Here is a 19,579-nt window from a genome sequence, read left to right as displayed (position 1 = left end):
CATATCTGTCCTTTTATACTCTGCTCTATTAGTTGGGGCTGGGACTCTGAAAACTATTTGTCAATTGGCATCATGTTAGGTTCTGTCAAACATAGAATGTATTAAAATAGGATTTTAAGTCACACTAAAAATAATAATGTTGTAGAGTATCAGACATTTGATCTTCAGACTGTGAAGAAAAAGAATCAACATAAGCAAATTTTCTTTGTGATGTTCTTACTTTTTTCCATCCAGACTAGGATAGATTTTATTGCTATCAGTTTGAGTTATTTTTTTCCTCATATATTTTAAAGTGACTATTATTAGAACTTTATATAGTATCCTACTGACTCAGCGAGTATATCAATGTAATATAAGTTGTTAGAAATTTTGGCTGGCTATTCTTACTAATTGGAAAACAGATTTGGTAGTCTGGATCTGTTTCTCAGTGGGTATTCTTTGTTGTATTATAACACTTTCTGTTGTTTCAAACTAGCCTGGCTTCTCCCAAATTTTTATTTGGTGGCACAATTACAGGGCATAAAAATGGTATGGGAAGTATGGTGTATGTTTAATATCTATCTCTTACTATAATCTGTATTCATTTATTTTTTTAGGGGTTCTTTTTTTGCCATAAGATTTATTTTTATTTTTTTAGTCATACATGACAGCAGAATGTATTTTGACATATAATACATACATGGAATGTATATACATCAATCATAATGTCTATTCTATTCTGCTGCCCTTCCTTGTATTCATTTATATATGGATGTACATCTACATGTTTGGAAAATGTTTGGAAAGGTAGTGATGGTACATAGCTGGTTCAAGGAAAGGGCAGGTGTCTTGATATGTATACAGCCTGGTAAAAGGGAAACTGGCAGAGAATTGAAATTTCTATTATACAGTGAAAAAAGTGCTTTTATAGTCAAGTAATCACACCACAGATATTTTTTGAATTCCTTGAAATTGCATAGTGTTCAAGGCATAGGCAATACAATGGTAAATAAATTAGATATGAATGCTGCTCTCGTGGAGCATACATTCTAATGTGAGAAAAATAGATAAATTACACATGTATTTCATGACAATTGTGATCTGTGCTACTGAAGTATATAGAATATGTGAGTGATAATAAATAACTAATCAATCATATAATTAATGGGAAAGATGTTTGAGCTTATTTCTAAAGAAGAACTTAATGGGAGATGATGGGGAGAGGCATAATTCCAGGGCATTACAGGAACAGTTAAGCAAAAAAGTTTTCTTGGTAGGAAGGAATACAGTATGTCCCCAAACTGAAGAGGTCAGCACTACATTTATAAATGAACAAGGATATTCAAAGATAGTGGATTTGAATAGGACTGGTGTACCACACCCAGGGCAAAAAGGATGCAGGGACATCAAATTGTGTTAATAATTTTATTCATCATCTAAAAAATTGTAGAATATCACTAAAGGGTTGTAAGCACCTGTTCCAATGTTGGAAATAGCTTGTTTTTGTACAAAGAGTTTGTCTGGCAAATTGGACCTAGAGTAAGGATTATAACCCATGACCTTCTGGATGAACTTCCTCATGCATAAAATTGTGCATTTGGACTAGATAAGCACAAAAGTTTCCTTTGGCTCTAAAATTTCACAAATGTCTCAAGCCAAAATATGTTACAGGTCACTTGATTTCTTGGGAAAATTTGTCCATATCTAGAAATGAATACCTTTTATATCTAATTATGAGCCATAATTTAATCTAAGTAAGTGTAATCAATGTTTGTAAGAATTAGAAAAGCAGGCAGAAAGGGGGCAAGATGGGGAAATTCAGCTCATCAGGTACACTTACAATTAAGGCAGCTAGTCTCAGTAAAAAAACAGGGTGGGAAGGGACTGTCTATCAGCAATCCTTATCTTCAAACAGTAGCCCTTCAGCATCCTTCCTCCATCATTTTTAACATATGTAATTGAAGTTCTTCACATTTATGTAATATATTACAGTTTAAAGCATATCAATACTTGAGAGATTTGCTCAAATTAAACCCTTTCTATTTTAAAACTCGGGAGCAATGCGTGAAGGCCATCCTACACCCTGAAGGACAGGGCTTGTGTGTTTTGGAGGAGAGGCAGGTAGAAATTAAAGTGTGAAAGCTAAATGGGACTTTGGGAATCACCTCTAAGGCATGCTCCTTATTTTAAAGATGACAGCACAGAAACCTGTGAGGTGAGGTGCCCTTCCCAAAGTGATACCAAGTGGAGAGGCCTAGCCACAGTCCGGGGATCCTTCCACGATCCTGGCTGGACTCTGAGGATTCCCTTTACTTCTCCCTGGCGCTTTCAGGAGGCTGGTTCCGAGCAGCCTCAAGACGCCTGGCTGCCTGCAGCTCTCCTCCCGCTTTCTCCCCCTGGGGTAGTGGCAAGGGCACCTGGTGCAAGGTGGGCACGGCGCCTGCCACCAGCCTTTTGCGCTAGGAGAAGCGCAGTTTCTTCTGGATAACCTGAGACATCAAAACAGGCGGGGGTAGTTGATCGGGCAGTCATTGGCCCCAGCCGTCATTGGCAGCCGCGCACGAAGGGATCCCACCTAGCCGCAAGGCCGTGTCTCTGGAGAAGCTGAACAAGGACTTCCCAGACTTGGTGGTGTTGCCACAGTGGGCGGCCCCAAAGTGGGCCGGCTTGTTGGTCGTCCCTGGTGCAGGGTAGCCGGGTCGGCGGCCCTCCCGACTCGAACACGTTTTTCGCTGCGGCCTCAGCGCGGCGGGCTCCCTGTCACTTGTAGACTCTGGGTCCGGCAGTTCTCTTCGCTGCCTCGGGTCAACCGAAGTGCCGAACTGGGCTCCAAATGCGAAGGTCTTTGATATCTCCCTCCTCCCCCTTTTCTTTCTCCTTCCCGCAATGCTTCCCCGCCAGCAGGTAGACAAGCAGAGGGATACAAATTTCGCGCGGGCGGTGTTGAGGTGGGCCCTAAAGAGCAACGGACCGGAAGTGGTGGTTGTCATAGCCACCGAAGTGTCCAGCCTTTCCCCATCTAATCCTCTTCCCAGTACTCTCTCCGTTTTTACGAAGCCAAGGAAAACAGAACCAGGAAGTGCTGACGCACCGGACCCCTACAAATACAACCAGATGTTATAACGACGGTTTCGGTCAGGCGATTTGGGAGGGGACCAGACCGGAAATGGTAGTTTCTATGGTAACCCCTGAGCGGGTTGCCTGGGAGATGACCTCTTGTGGTCTCTCTGAATCTCTGCTGTAGCGTCACCTAGAAGGCAGATCTAACATCCTGAACTGTCTCCTGCCATGATTCCCGGGAAATACCGCTCTGCTTCTGGCCGGACTGCAAACAACGTAGGTTGGGCCTTCCTATTTGGTCTTTCTTCCCATTGGTATTGTCCTTTCTGACTGGCGTCTTTGTCCTAGGTGATGGGCTGTGTTATTGGGACCAGGACCGCTAGGTCTACTCAAGCTATTGTCTGACCGAGGTTGAGGTTCGTGGGCTGGACCAAGGCACTTGGAGAGTGTATAATGTTGTATGATGAATGTTCAAAGTCTGGTCCAGGATCTGGGCTCCCCAGAAGGTGGAGCTGGTCTGCTGTGTAAGATGCGGGCTCATTTAAATTCCTTTTATTAGTCAATTTCTTTTCTTTTTAAATTGATAAAATAATCTATTATTAGGTACGTCTATCTCCTTCACCTGCCCCATTTATTATTTATTTAGACCTGAAATGATAACTCTCGAAAGCCCAGGATACCTCAGTGGAGGGTTAAATTGGTGCCGACATTTTGAACAAATCAGCGAGACGTTTTAATTCTTATATGTGATTTTATTGATTTCAGCAAATCCTCAGAAAATTATCATTTACCCGAAACAAACAAAAATGGAGCATTCTATTCTATTTTTTTTTTTTTTTTGGTAGAGTCTTTATCCCATTTTGGGGAGAGTGTGTGTGTATGTACATAATTTAAGAGCAAATTTTATGGTTTATTTTTTATATTTCAGGTGAACTGTGGGCTTCATCTGGTTATTCAAACATCATCGCTTCCTGAAAAAAACAAAGTAAGATTTAAGCATATTAATATTTCAATTGAAGATAAATCATTTTATATTCTATACCAATAGTACTGTGATTTAAAGAGTATATATATTTTTTTAGTTGTAGATGGACACAATACCTTTATTTTATTATTTTTATGTGGTGCTGAGGATCGAACCCAGTGCCTCACACATGCCAGGCAAGTGTTCTACCACTAAGCCATAACCCCAGCCCCAAGAGTATATTCTTAACTGGAAACTTTAAGTATATTTGCTTTAGTCTCTAATGTAAAGTTTTTTTTTCTGCCTGCATAAAACCAAAATTTGTCCTATTTTAAAAACTTAATGTCATTTCATTGATTACATGAGGTAAGTTTTTTGACACTTAAATATTTCTGAAATGAAGATCCTTCTTAAAATTGGTATCAGGTCAGAGGGGAAGGGAGGGGAAGGGAGGGTGCAGAGGGTTAGCAATGATGGTGGAATGTGATGGACATCATTATCCAAAGTACACATATGAAGGCATGAATTGGTGTGAACATGCTTTATATACAGAGATATGAAAAATTGGTTCTATATGTGTAATAAGAATTGTGATGCATTCCGCAATCATGTATTTAAAAAATAAAAGCAATTAAAAAAATTGGTATCAGGTCAGTTTAATTGAGAATTTTTTTAACAGTGGATGAAATAAGGATATGTTTTATTACTGATGACATCTTACACTGGTTAAAATGTGGTAATTTGGGAGGGTATAACTACGCATTCCTTTTTAAAACAGGAAAGAAAAACTAGGTTAACTGGAAATATGTTAGGCTTAATATTACTTAGAATGTTTTCAGACTGTTGTGAAAATGAGACTCTTTTTTTTTTTTGCCATACTATTTGCCCATGATACCTCTGTCCTTTCCAGAATTTCTGGCTTTTTATTTGATTTCTAAGATTTTGAGGTAATTACGTTTGTCTACCCCTCCTGTCTTACCTCAGCACTCAAAAATACTTACCTACCTCCCAAACCACTGTTTTCAAGATGCTGCATCATGTTTCCTTTAACCAAATTGGAGACCTTTGACCATCACAATTCAGTTATTTCCTGAAAGGTTGATAAATTGATGTCATTGGAAAAATTTTAAAGGGCAGAGTTTACAAATAACAAGATGAAGAGGGTAATGAATGGGGTGAGTTTGAGAAGGGTGGGTGGAAGGACCATTATTCAAGAAGGCAGCAGTTGAACACATTATGTATATATGTGAAAATGGTTGAACACTTGGAAGATAAACCATTTGATTATCTCTAATAAACACCCCTTAACTTCTTTTCATTATTATAATGGGACATAATGAATTCCCTCCAAAGCTTTCTTAATTCTACCACTGTAGTGTTTCTAGGAATTTTGTGTTTCATCCAAGTCCTTTCCAAACCATTCCCTTACTCTCGTGTGGATACATGTAATGGGAAAATACCATTAGCTCATATAATTCTTTAGGACATAATGCAAATGATAATATAATGTTTATATTATGTATGAATGAGAAACATCACAATTCTTTTAAGATACATATTTAAGGGTTTTTGGTGTCTAATCAACGAGGTTGTTTTGGTTTTGTTTTTCTCAGTTCTTCTACCAGATAATTATTTAAAATTAATTTAGTGAAAACCATTCTGAGGTTTAAATATACAATTTTATTATGTTATGATATAATCAAAGTGATTTTTCAACATCATTTAATTTTTATTTTTAGTGTGTGTTTTTCTTTTTTTTTAATTGAACAAATGATTCTTTTAATCATTGTATTTCTGGTGATAATGTAAAGACATTGGAAGTGCCTCAAACTGGAATTTGCTTTCCTCTGATCTCATGAAATGACTCTAATTTTATGTGTGGTAGAATACATATAACATTAAGTTTCCAATTTAAAACATTCTGAAGTGTACAACTGAGTGGCAGTAAGTATATTCACAGTGTCGTTCAACCATCATTTCTATCTAGTTCCAGAACTTTTTCATCACTCCAGATGGAATATGATGTACATTAAGCAGTTGTTCTTTATTTCCCAGCTATTTCAAATCCATAGAAGCAACAAATATACTTTCTTTTTTTTTTAACAAATATACTTTCTATTCCTATGGATTTACCTTTTGTAGGTATTTCATATAAATGGAATCATACAATCATATGTGGCTTTGTGTTTGGCTTTCTTTCACTCAGCATGATGTTTTCAAGGTTCATCTGTGTTGTAGCATGATATTAATTTTTTATTATCCAGACATTTTTCCTTAAATAATATTTTTCAGGTTGAATTCAAGATTAATAGAGAAACATCATCATTTCCTGGAAGACTCTTACAGCATGACCTTGAAAGAAACTACTCAAGTAGGCAAGGTATTGTCAGTTGAGTAGAAATCAGATATAGTTCATCTTTTTGGGATAATATTAATTGTTTAATAATGTTGAATTTCTAGATAGAAATAAACTTCAGTTAAAAATGAAATGGTTGGGATGGGGATATAGATCAGTGGTAGAGCACTTGCCTAGCATGAGTGAGGCCTTGAGTTCAATTGGAAGGAAGGAAGGGAGGGAGGGAGGAAGGAAGGAAGGAAGGATGGAAGGAAGGAAGGAAAGTTTCAAAGGAAGGAAAGAAGGAAGTTTCATTAGTTATCAAATTGGCTTGGTATTTGTTTAAATCAGAATTGGTTTGATATATGTAGCACAATACATTATTTTCAATACAGAAAAAAATGTTATTTTAGTTTGAGAGTAGGCTACGATAGAGAATGGAGAATGTCCTAAATATTATAGTAGAACAGAAAAACTGGGTAATTAGGGAGACTAAGAATGTCAGAACACAAATATTTGGGAAATAAGGAAATAGTGCAAAATGGAAAGAGAAGAGTGAAAAAGAAATAATCTCTTTACTATTATTTACAATCATGAGTATTTTCTATCAAAGGCCTTCAACTTCAGTGTATACTATTTGGGATCTTGTTAAAAATGCTGATTCTTAGTGCTTCCCTTTCATCTTCCCCATTCTGATTTAGTAGGTCTTGGACAGAATTTTGAAATGTGCATTTTAATGATGCCTTAAGTGATTCTAATAGAGATGGTTTGTGAACCACCCTTCAATGAGTACTGCCTAATATGATCTGGTTATATTTCTGAAATGTATTTTTAAATTAAGGAAAAAAATCTTTTTGGCATATTTGAGTCATGATTGGTTGTTAGCTACTATGATGTGCCATTGTTAGACAATTCAAAATTCTTACATACAGTACTACCTCTATCTCTTAGGAGTTTGTATGAGAGGGTTGAGCAGTAGAGGCACCTAGATTTTCTATCTCATTACTGAATGAACATAAGGCGATTTTGAATTAGTTTTCTCTTTTTGCTTTGGAACTCCTGGGCCTTCCTTTTGGATCTGTCTAATCTGGACTGTCTTTTCTCTTACATATGTCCTAGGCTCTTTTCTTGGCCAATTACTGAACCTGGTACTAACCTAATTATAGTTCTGTAATACAGGAAGCATCTTTCTTGCCATTTCGATTCAGTTCAGTGTGTATTTATAGAGTCTGTAGTATGTGTTTGGCACTGTTTTAGGCATAAAGATATGTATGTCATCTAGAAATTCTCAGTTAGGGTTTTTTATGCTTTCATTGTGAATTTCCTTCACATTTTTAATAAATGTATTTTAATTATTTTTTCTGTAAATCATGAACCATACTTTCCTAAGTTTTCTTGAGTTATAGTAGGGAGTTGATATACTGATTTGTGGATGACTGGCTCCATAAATTTATTTAATGATAAAGAATTACCATGTGTCTGCTAAGGAGGAAATAATATGGATGTATTGATTTTTGTGAACCTGAGAAGTGAACAGTTTTATATGTAAGTAATGACCCATACAATACAAATTAAAAATTTATGTAGAGAAATATAAACCAATTTAGCTTTTCCTTGAAATATTTTCTTCAAAATCAATAAATTAAGAATTTAAAACTATGTGTGTGGAGGGAAAGAGACACTGCTTGATTGCTAAGATCCTAATAAGTCACTGGGAAATACAGTCAGGACTTTGGCTACTAAAACAATCTGAAAGATAAGGCTAAGTGGTACACATTTATGGCAATATACTATACTATCCATTCAGTCATCCATCTGACTACCACCCACTTGTGTGTCTATCCTCCCATGAATGTAGAGTACATACAACAGAGTGAATATTTTTACCAATTGTGGACCATTATGCCTCTTAACACTTTGAGATACTACTTATGAATGAATTAATTCAGCATCTTTGTATTAAAATGCAAGAATTTCTGATTTTCTTTTTAAAAGAAATAACACACACTAGATTTCCAATTAAGTTTTAGTAAACTGGAAAAACAATTTAGCTACTGATTGCCTACTGAATTTAGATGCTACCAAGAAGAAGTAAAGTAAAATGAGGTTCATTTCTTAAGGTACTTAAAAATTTAATTGGGAAAACAAAGGCTCTGCTCTGTATTTGGTAAGTTAAATAGTAATATATGATTAAACAATAACAGAGGAAACATTTCAATGTAAAATTTTACCAAGTGATATGGCATAGTGATGTGGTTACACACACACACACACACACACACACACACACACACGTATGTATATGAATGAAAAAGTTTTAACTGAAGATTTCTCTGGTCCTCAGTCATTTAGAAGATTTTTTTTTGAGACAGAGATGTCTTTAATCCATTGGACATTTGCTAGAAAAGTGAAGAATCCAAGTCCTTGTTATACAAGTACAAAGTGTTACAATTAATTTAAGACTTGCATATGCTTTTTTCCTGGGTTTTTGGCCTAGAAACATTTACAATGTCCCTTCCATTAGGAAATGGAACTGAAATTCCAAGCTGAATTAGAAACTAACTTAGGGACAAAACACATTTGTAAGATCGGCATTTCATCTAAGATCTGGGGCATACCTGGTAGGCTTTGCATTGTGACCAACCCTAGAGGGATGAGAACAGAGATGGGAATAGGTGTTCACCTGATGAGCAGCAATTAGAGAAATTCGATTTAAAACTACACAGAGATTCCATCTTATATCAGTCAGAATGGCAATGGTGGAAATAGTTTTGGAAAAACAGGGAGGATAAGAAGATGGATGAGATTAGAAAAGCTAAGACTAAGCACAAGATTATTTGTAAAGCAATTAAATTTTTTTTAAGACAAAGAATACGAATAGGATCTTCAACCAGACTCCTAAAGCGCAAAAAGTAAAATCAAGAGTCGACAAATGGGATGGAATCAAACCTAAAACCTTCTTCACAGCAAAGAAAACAATCAAGAATATGAAGAGGGCCAACAGATGGAAGAAAATCTCTGCCACTTGTACCTCAGATAGAGCATTAAACTCCAGGACATATAAAAAACTCAAAAAACTTAACATAAAAAAAACCTGATCAATAAATGGGCAAAAGAATTGAATAGGCACTTCACAGAAGGTGAAATATGAATAGTCAACAAATATATGAAAAAAATGTTCAATTTCTCTAGCCATTAGAGAAATGCATATTAAACATATACTGATATTTCATCTTACTCCAGTCAGAATGGCAATTATTAAGAATACAAGCAACAATAAATGTTGGAGAGGATGTGGGGGAAAAAGTACACTTATAATTGCTGGTGGGACTGCAAATTGGTGCAACCACTCTGGAAAGCAGTATGGAGAGTCCTCAGAAAACTTGGAATGGAACCACCATTGGACCCAATTATCCCACTCCTCAGTATATACAAAGGACTTAATATCAGCATACTACAGAGATGCAGCCACATCAATATTTATGGCAGCTCAATTCGAAATAGCTAAGCTGTGGAACCAACCTAGATGCCCTTCAACAAATGAATGGATAAAGAAAATATGGTATGTATACACAATGGACTATTATACAGCCATAAAAAGAATTAAATTATGGCATTTGCAGGTAAATGGATGGAGCTGGAGAACATCATTCTAAGTGAAGTAAGCCAATTCCAAAAAACCAAAGGCTGATTGTTCTCTTGGAACACACAATAGGGAGGGAGGGAAGAATAGAAGTTCAGTGGAGCAAAGGAGAATGAAGGGAAGGGAAAAAGAATGGGAACAGGAATCACAGTAGAATGAGTTGGACATAACTTTCCTATGTTCATATATGAATACGCAATCAGTGAAACTCCACATCATGTACTGTTATGCCAGGTTCGTGGGACCCCAGTAGACCTCCAGGAGCCAAATCCGATGCAATCACACAAGAGTCTTTATTGCAAGCTCCAGCCTGGACTCACAACCATTTCAGATGGGGGAGTCCCGAGGAATAAGTCCCAGTCCTTTGTTTAGGGAGATTTTATAGTTTTTTTTGGGATATTCTATGCGCCACAACATCACACAGCAAATCATTTCATACTTGAGTAGAGAAGGCAGCCTAACCCTAGAAGATTTTGTGTGTGGATTTTCAGGCCTTTCTACTGACTCAGTTTTGTCTCTTGCTGATAGTAAGCTCATCACACCAATAGTGATTATGAATTTTGTGTATGATAATAGATGAAAGGAATGAGGATAAAATTATCTTATTCACTGAGTGTAAATGAATTTATTATTTGATTTTTTGCCTCTGTATTCCAAGTATTATAAAGTTTTAGTCTACTTCTTAAGTTCATGGTTGGCTTGAAGGCTTAAAAAATAATTCAAAAACCTCAACTCTAATGTTAACAAGAGAAATTGAGGTTGTTTATTGTCTTCAGTTTTTCCTTTATCATCTTTAGCTGACTGGTTATCTTTAATCAATCTTGTACTGCAGTTGAGTCTTAGACAGTTTTTTGTTCATTTTTAGCCATCTGACTTTTTTTTATTCCAAACCACTTTACTGAATCATGTTTGCTTAGGTATTGTACCAGAAGGTCATCATGTCAGAAGATCAGCCTGTTGGTAAACATGATATCAATTCTGAATGCTTTATATTCTGGAACACCATTATTAATCATCTTGATATTTTATGCTATCCAAAAAAAGCAAGATGTGAGCACTGATTATCTTGTTCAAGAAGCTAGGTGGGGGATATTTTAGTTTATGTCTTGTAGATCTGAAGAAGTTAGCAAATACAATGGTATTTGTTAAAAGCTTTACAGCTTTTTTTTTAGTTGTAGATGGACGTAATATCTTTATTTTATTTATTTTTATATGGTGCTGAGGATCAAACCCAGTGCCTCATATGGGCTAAGCAAGCGCTCCATCACTGAGCCCCAGCCCCAGCTCCTTTATAGCTTTTTAGTATGATCTGGTTGGAACTTAATTTTAAGTTGTTATCATATTGTCAGGTGGCCTCCAAAAGAGAACTTTAGGTTCCTAGATTTGGTTTTCCTCTTTTGATTAGCTTGAGAAGTAGAATTCTGTGGTCACCTCAAGTTTTATTATTTATTGCTCATTGCTTCCTCCAAGCACTTCCGCATCAATTGCTGCTTTCAGATTTTTTTCTTTATAGAGGAAAATACGGTCAATTTCCTCTAGTAGTCACAGTGTCACCTTTGACCCATCACTTAAGTCTTGCTGCATTTTTGTAACTTTTCATCAGTTCTTCTTAAGCCTCCTACATTCTTCTACTTCTTTGAGTATCTCTTAATATCAACTTCCCTTAAAATCTGTCTGTAACCCTCTTCATTAAGTGAGAAACACTTATGTACAAATATATTATTTTTATTCTTCATTTTGTGTGTTTATTTATTAATTTTATATGTATATATCTACTAGATTAAAAGATGCTTAATGTTAGGGACATAATTGGCCAAGAACCCATAAACAGGGGTTGTCATATCTGTCACAGGGGTGTCATATCTGCTATGGACCTGAATTACAAGTGCACTAGATTTACTGACATCTATTTTGGTATCTTTGAAATAATATCTATGAATATTAGCTGAACACACAAAGAAAAAGTGATGATGTGAAGTTACATCTGTGATCCAAAACTACTTTCTGTGTATTTTATTAGCAAAGTCTTGCATTATGAAGCATTGTGATAAACTTTTTGATATTTTGAAGGAGATGGAAGAGTAATAAGTCCTTCGCTTCGTTATAAATCATCATGCATCTCATCCACAACAAACGTGACAGAACTATGTGGGCTGGAAATGAAAACTGCCACAACCTCCTTATCAGCATTTGGAGATTCTTCCATTCAGACACCTTCAAAGTCCAGAATTCGGCAGGGATGTCATAGTGCTGGCCCAAATGTATCTGGTAATGAGGGACTATCATCTCAGTTATTAGTGAGTTAAAATTTATTACTAGGGTTCAGAATTATAAAGGGATAAAGATAGCACTAGAGTAGTTCTGTATTTTCAACCAATCTGTAAGGCAAGGGAAAAACCTAACATGTAGTTTAGGTTTGAGGAGGAAAGAAACAAGCTCAAATTTAGTAATTAATTTCAAATATGGAAAACCATGGAAACTTCCTAGAAAAGATGTTTGTAGGTGTCAAAGTTCTCCAAATATAAGGTAACTTTATTTCCAAAATTTTAAAGGTTTGTCATAATCAAGTAATTTGTATATCATTTTCAATAGGTGATCATATTAATTTGGTGAGCTCATCAATGCCATCATTTCCTATTCTTCACCGTTCTTCTGAAGAGAAAATTCTTTACTCAGACAGATTGACTCTAGAAAGGTGAGGACAATTTTATCTATCTATTTATTTATTAATTTACTATTTATTTTTTCTAGATAATACATAGACATGGTACAAGACTTGAAAGATGTGAAAATCTTCCTTTATATTTCTCAGCTGTCCCATTATCCTGCTAAATATAGTCCTTTTTTTAAACCACTTTTTTATCCTGCCAGATGTATGGTGAGGAATTTTATATCTATATATAAAAGGACTTGACTATACTCCAAAAGAGTACTATAGTGATTCCAAAATATAGTTATGTTAGTCAGTTTTGCATTACTGTATCAAAATGCCTGAGATAGTCAACCTAAAAGGAAGAAAGGTTTATTTTGGCTCATAGTTTTGAAAGTTTCATTCCATGGTGAGTTGGTCCCGTTGGTTTTAGGCCTGTGATGACACAGTATATCATGGAGTATGTGCATGGTAAAGCAAGCTACTCACCTCATGGAGTGTGAGAAGAAAAAGAGAGAAACAGTAAGGGATCAGGGTCTCAATATCCCCTTCAGGGCATGCCCTTGATGACCTAAGAACTCCTACTAGGGTCCATCTCCTACAGGATCTACCACCTCCCAATAGTGCCATAAGATGGGGACCAGGACCAAGCCACTAACACACAGGCCTTTGACATTTATCCATAGCAATGACATTGATGAAAATGGGTTTTTAAATAGGAAAAAAAAAAGACTTATGGTCCTCATGTGGACTTATTGGGCCCAATCTCCTTCTCTCACTCTGCTGCAGTCACACCCACCTCCTTGTTCCTTGAAAACACCTTATATCTGAGGGCTTTTGTGCTTGCTGTTCCCTTTTTCTGGAAGGGTCTTTCTCTTTATATCTATAGGCTCACTCCCTTACCTCCTTCAGGTCTTTACTCAGATGTCTCATTTTAGGGATGACTTCTCTGGCCACCTTCTCCAAAAGTACAACCCCTTCCACCCTGACATTGTTCAGCCCTCTTCTCTGCTTTATTTTTCACTTAGCATTCTATAACACATTACATAAGACATTAAATATTTACTTATGTTTATTGTCTGTCTCCTCTTACTAGAATGTAAGCTCTACAAGCACAAGGATTTTTATTCAGTTCTGTATCCCTGGCACCTAGAACAGAGCCTGGTACAAAATAGGCTTTTGATAAAAAGTTAATAAATGAATAAATATATTTAGGTCTTGATATCCATCTTTATAGCTAAGAAGGTATCCATATTAGAATGGTGGATGAGATCCCAACTCCTATCCAAGTGCTATAACCAGCACAGTAACCAGCTCTTTTTCTGTTCATTTAGCAGTCCACACCTGACACAAATGGACCACCTGTTTGTTGTCAGGGAAAAAAGCTCTCTGGAGGGTCAAAGAGGGTGTGTTGTTTTTTAATCAGGTCTCTTAAGGCATTTTTGGAAGATTAATGGATTTTGAGATACTAATACTACCTAATGTTTGTAACTTTCGGAATATCATTTTAATGTTTTAAGGTATTTTGTGGTAATTTTCCTCTTAGTCTTTAAAAACCTTCCCAAGAATAGTATCTCAGCTTCATGTTACTTCATATTAATAGGTGCCAGTAAGACTGTGACATAACAAGTTAAGTGCTTCTGTTGTAGCTGGAGTGACTTGGCAATTGTGAAGATGGATCCTTGGCAGCATATCTTCTGGGGTGGAGAAGAAAACTTTAATCAGGTGGAGACTTGCTTATCAAGAAAGTTAGGATCTGGGAAAGTCATTGCTTCAGAGACTGGTTGTGAAATGTTGGCATCATAAAGATGTCATAAATTTAGGCATAGTTTGGCCAAGTCCAGAATGGGCAGTCAAGAAAGTTGGGCCAGCAGCAAGGAACTAACTCAGGATTGATTATTTGAGAACCAGTGGGTAACAGCAGTGATCTCTGTCAGGTCTTTGACACTTATCCAAACCATAGCAATGACATTGATGAAAATGGGTTTTTAAATAGGAAAAAAAAGACTTATGGTCCTCATGTGAACTTATTAGGCCCAATCTCCTTCTCTCACTCTGCTGCAGTCACACCCACCTCCTTGTTCCTTGAAAACACCTTATATCCTGGCTTCTTCTTAGCCAGGAGACTAAGGGGTTAAGAATAGAATCTAGCTCTAAGAAAGAGTGAGGCCCTGGCTGTTCTGGCTGTTAGGGCAGGTCTGGAATATCAGGAAGACAGCTTGTCAACACCAAGAAGAAAACAGGAGGAAAAGCATAATTCAGTGCGTGTGCATTACCAGCGTGTGTAATGTTCCAGTGCATGATGTGTGCAGTAATGGGTAGGAGATGTAGCAACCCATGGGTTTTATGGGCATAAAAAGCTCCCTTGAAGGGCACTGGGACATTGCTTATTGTGTCTGTTTTCTTGCTTCTTTTGGTGGAGTGTGACAGGATTATAGGGGGTGAGCTTTGGAGTTGGGACTCTGACATTGTGTTTGGAACCAAGCAATTTTATTTCAAGCTTTGTCAGTTTATATAAGGGGAGGATAGGAGGTTTTTACTTTTCCTATCTCAGCAAATATCTGATTCAAGAATTGGATGAAATAAAGTTGTGGGGTATCAGTAAGTGTAACTGAGAAATGGAGAAAAATAGAAAAAGGAAAAAGGAAATAATTTAAGTTTTTGCTAAGTTGGTGCACAAAGATAAATTTTAAATTAGAATACTTGTGATTTATTAATTTATAATTTATATGCCAGAAGGACCAACTGTAGAAGTATATTTTAATGTATTATATAAAATTTAACTATTATATGCACATTCAAGGAATTCAACTATCACTTAGTATTTTCACTTTTCTTCTATTTTGAACTAATTTCCTTAAGCTTATTTTTTAAAAAAATATTTTCTTTGTCAGTCATTAACATTCACTGATTTTTTTCTGTGTATCATTTTTTTTTTCATATGAGAATGATTCTCTTCACTTCCATTTTTCACTTGTGCTTGTAGCAGTCAGATACATTTTTATTTAAAGCTTATGTTAACTCGATTTTTATTAAGTGGAAATATTTCTAATGAGCCTCCCCACTAGAATTGTCTACATACAAAGCTATATTTTCCTTGAAGTCTTCTTTGGACTTCTAAGAGTAGAATCATCAGTACCTCCTATCTGCCCATATTATTTTATTGGTAAAATTCTTGAAGGGCCTTGTATTTATTTACTTCACATGTGATATGTTATAAGTTTGTGCATACAAGAGGCTTACTGTTTTAAATACAACTAAAGACAAATATTATTGAAAGTTTTTCTACCCTTATAGCACTCTAAATGTTCGGCAAAATTTAGAGTTAATTAAATTTAACTTTTAAGTTTTTGAGGAAATGTTCACTAAGGACTACCTTACTAGTAAGAAATTTCAGCTTAATTTTTTTTTTCATTGAAGTGAACAGTAGTTGGCTGAATTTCTTGCTCTTGTGAAAATTTCCTGTAGCTTATAAGCCTATGAATCTAAGAAACTCTTTCATGTGGTTTTTGTTCTGATGACTTAGTGGATTGATGCCAAAGGCATTTATTTCTATGGTAATTTGCCATGGTTCTTTCTACCATCTAAACATCTATCACAGAAGACATTTGAAAGTTTTCTGATGTTAAGTCAATTTCATGTGAAATAACTGACATTGGAGGTTTTTTAATATGATGAGAGCTTAGACTTAATTTTAATAATTACCTTGTCAATGTTTATTGGTGATTCTTAAATATAAAACATATAGTATGTGGGAGCTGGTAGTTGTCTAGCTTACCTTTTTTCCCTCATAATATGGGAGTGCAAAGATACTAATACTTGACAGGAGACTGGCTACTAAATCAAAATCTTACTTAAATTTTTTTTTTCCCCTAGGCAAAAGCTAACGGTTTGCCCTATCATTGATGGAGAAGAACACCTTCGTTTGTTGAACTTTCAGCACAATTTTATAACTCGGATCCAAAATATTTCAAATTTACAGAGGTTAATATTCTTGGATTTATATGATAACCAGATTGAAGAAATTAGTGGGCTTTCTACTTTAAGATCCCTCCGTGTCCTTCTCTTGGGGAAAAACAGGTATTCTTAATAGAGATGTTTTTATTTGTAATATAATGTTATGTATAGGACTAATGTTGAGTCCTGTGGTATTATTTATTTATTAATTTTTTTCCCCTTTACATAAATTTTTTTTTATTGGTTGTTCACAACATTACAAAGCTCTTGACATATCATATTTCATACATTAGATTGAAGTGGGTTATGAACTCCCAATTTTACCCCAAATGCAGATACATACATGGGTCTTGGAAGAGCATTATTTAATTTCCAAATATGAGAAATTCCTCAAATATCTTATTATTGATCTTCAATTTAATTCATGGGGGCCAGAGAGTCCATAAATTTCAATCTTTTTAAATATATTTGGATTTATGACTTGGAATATGGTTCTGTGGTTTGAGAAATTCCATGTGCTTTTGAAAATAATGTCATTGCATTATTTTAAGCATCAGTGTCCTATATCAATTAGGTCATGTGGGTAAATAGTATTTTTCAGATCTTCTCTTACTTATTTTTGTCTACTTGGAGAGAGTCATTAAAAATCTTTAAGTGGAGGTAGGACTGTGGCTCAGTGGTAGAGCATTTGCTTAGCATTTGTGAGGCACTGGGTTCAATTCTCAGCACCACAAAAACAATCAATCAATCAATCAATCAATCAATCAATGTATTATGTTCGTTCATCTACAACTAAAATTTTTTAAAAATAATTTTTAAGTATAATTCTTCTTCTATTTAGTTGTTGTCCCATCTTCAAATAGTTGTTTTTCATATTTTATTCAGTTTTTCATTGTTAACGATAGAATTAATCTGATACAAGCTGCCCCATCATTACCAGAAGCAGAAACGTTAAGATTTGATTTTAAGGAAAAAAAATTTTTTTTATTTGTTGTTCACAACATTACAAAGCTCTTGACATATCATATTTCATACATTAGATTGAAGTGGGTTATGAACCCCCAATTTTACCCCAAATGCAGATTGCAGAATCACGTCGTTTACACATCCACAATTTTACATAATGCCCTATTAGTAATTGTTGTATTCTGCTACCTTTCCTATCCTCTACTATCCCCCCTCCCCTCCCCTCCCAACTTCTCTCTCTACCCCATCTACTGTAATTCATTTCTCTCCTTGTTTATTTTCCCATTCCCCTCACAACCTCTTATATGTAATTTTGTATAGCAATGAGGGTCTCCCTTCATTTCCATGCAATTTCCCTTTTCTCTCCCTTTCCCTCCCATGTCATGTCTCTGTTTAATGTTAATCTTTTCTTCCTACTCTTCCTCCCTGCTCTGTTCATAGTTGCTCTCATTATATCAAAGAAGACATTTGGTATTTGTTTTTTAGGGATTGGCTAGCTTCACTAAGCATAATCTGCTCTAGTGCCATCCATTTCCCTGCAAATTCTATGATTTTGTCATTTTTTATTGCTGCATAGTACTCCATTGTGTATAGATGCCACTTTTTTTTATCCATTCATCTATTGAAGGGCATCTGGGTTGGTTCCACAGTCTAGCTATTGTGAATTGTGCTGCTATGAACATCGATGTGGCAGTATCCCTGTAGCATGCTCTTTTAAGGTCTTCAGGGAATAGTCCGAGAAGGGCAATAGCAGGGTCAAATGGTGGTTCCATTCCCAGCTTTCCCAGGAATCTCCAAACTGCTTTCTAAATTGGCCGCACCAATTTGCAGTCCCACCAGCAATGTACAAGTGTACCCTTTTCTCCACATCCTCGCCAGCACTTGTTGTTGTTTGACTTCATAGTGGCTGCCAATGTTACTGGAGTGAGATGGTATCTTAGGGTGGTTTTGATTTGCATTTCTCTGACTGCTAGAGATGGTGAGCATTTTTTCATGTACTTGTTGATTGATTGTATATCCTCCTCTGAGAAGTGTCTGTTCAGGTCCTTGGCCCATTTGTTGATTGGGTTATTTGTTATCTTATTGTCTAATTTTTTGAGTTCTTTGTATACTCTGGATATTAGGGCTCTATCTGAAGTGTGAGGAGTAAAAATTTGTTCCCAGGATGTAGGTTCCCTGTTTACCTCTCTTATTGTTTCTCTTGCTGAGAAAAAACTTTTAAGTTTAATTAAGTCCCATTTGTTGATTCTTGTTATTAACTCTTGTGCTATGGGTGTCCTATTAAGGAATTTGGAGCCCGACCCCACAATATGTAGATCGGAGCCAACTTTTTCTTCTATCAGGCGCAGAGTCTCTGATTTGATATCAAGCTCCTTGATCCATTTTGAGTTGACTTTTGTGCATGGCGAGAGAAAGGGATTCAGTTTCATTTTGTTGCATATGGATTTCCAGTTTTCCCAACACCATTTGTTGAAGATGCTATCCTTCCTCCATTGCATGCTTTTAGCCCCTTTATCAAATATAAGATAGTTGTAACTTTGTGGATTAGTCTCTGTGTCCTCTATTCTGTACCATTGGTCCACCCGCCTGTTTTGGTACCAGTACCATGCTGTTTTTGTTACTATTGCTCTGTAATATAGTTTGAAATCTGGTATCGCTATACCGCCTGATTCACACTTCCTGCTTAGAATTGCTTTTGCTATTCTGGGTCTTTTATTTTTCCATATGAATTTCATGATTGCTTTATCTATTTCTACAAGAAATGCCATTGGGATTTTGATTGTCATTGCATTAAGCCTATAGAGAACTTTTGGTAATATCGCCATTTTGATGATGTTAGTTCTGCCTATCCATGAACAGGGTATATTTTTCCATCTTCTAAGATCTTCTTCTACTTCTCTCTTTAGGGTTCTGTAGTTTTCATTGTATAAATCTTTCACCTCTTTTGTTAGGTTGATTCCCAAGTATTTTATTTTTTTTGAGGATATTGTGAATGGAGTATTTTTCCTCATTTCCGTTTCAGAA

General features: G+C 35.9%; 2 protein-coding genes across 3 annotated transcripts in view; one reads left to right on the top strand and one right to left on the bottom strand.

Moving 5' to 3' along the window:
• Window positions 1–1,437: 1,437 nt before the first annotated feature.
• Window positions 1,438–2,969, bottom strand: THAP10 (THAP domain containing 10; the record flags this gene model as incomplete). Its single annotated transcript, XM_081292765.1, is given in 5 exon segments — window positions 1,438–2,438; window positions 2,442–2,469; window positions 2,471–2,523; window positions 2,527–2,555; window positions 2,558–2,969. Coding segments are annotated over 5 exon segments (672 nt in total). The 3' UTR covers window positions 1,438–2,288.
• Window positions 2,970–3,001: 32 nt separating this feature from the next.
• Window positions 3,002–19,579, top strand: part of LRRC49 (leucine rich repeat containing 49) — a 191,728-nt gene continuing 175,150 nt past the window's right edge. Inside the window, exons 1-6 of one of the 2 annotated variants that reach the window (XM_081292759.1) lie at window positions 3,002–3,315; window positions 3,968–4,024; window positions 6,296–6,383; window positions 12,052–12,249; window positions 12,574–12,676; window positions 16,508–16,711. In XM_081292759.1, the coding sequence (XP_081148885.1) occupies window positions 3,268–3,315; window positions 3,968–4,024; window positions 6,296–6,383; window positions 12,052–12,249; window positions 12,574–12,676; window positions 16,508–16,711 (698 nt within the window). In that variant the 5' untranslated portion in view covers window positions 3,002–3,267. The remainder of the gene's footprint in view (window positions 3,316–3,967; window positions 4,025–6,295; window positions 6,384–12,051; window positions 12,250–12,573; window positions 12,677–16,507; window positions 16,712–19,579) is intronic. The other variant, XM_081292760.1, reaches the window with a different exon arrangement.

Source organism: Spermophilus citellus (genome assembly GCF_964194105.1).
Source record: "Spermophilus citellus genome assembly, chromosome: 4".
In the NCBI taxonomy this organism is placed as follows: Eukaryota; Metazoa; Chordata; class Mammalia; order Rodentia; family Sciuridae; genus Spermophilus; species Spermophilus citellus.
The sequence above is the reverse complement of the archived record's forward strand: the minus strand, read 5'-3'. Positions and strand labels throughout refer to the sequence as shown.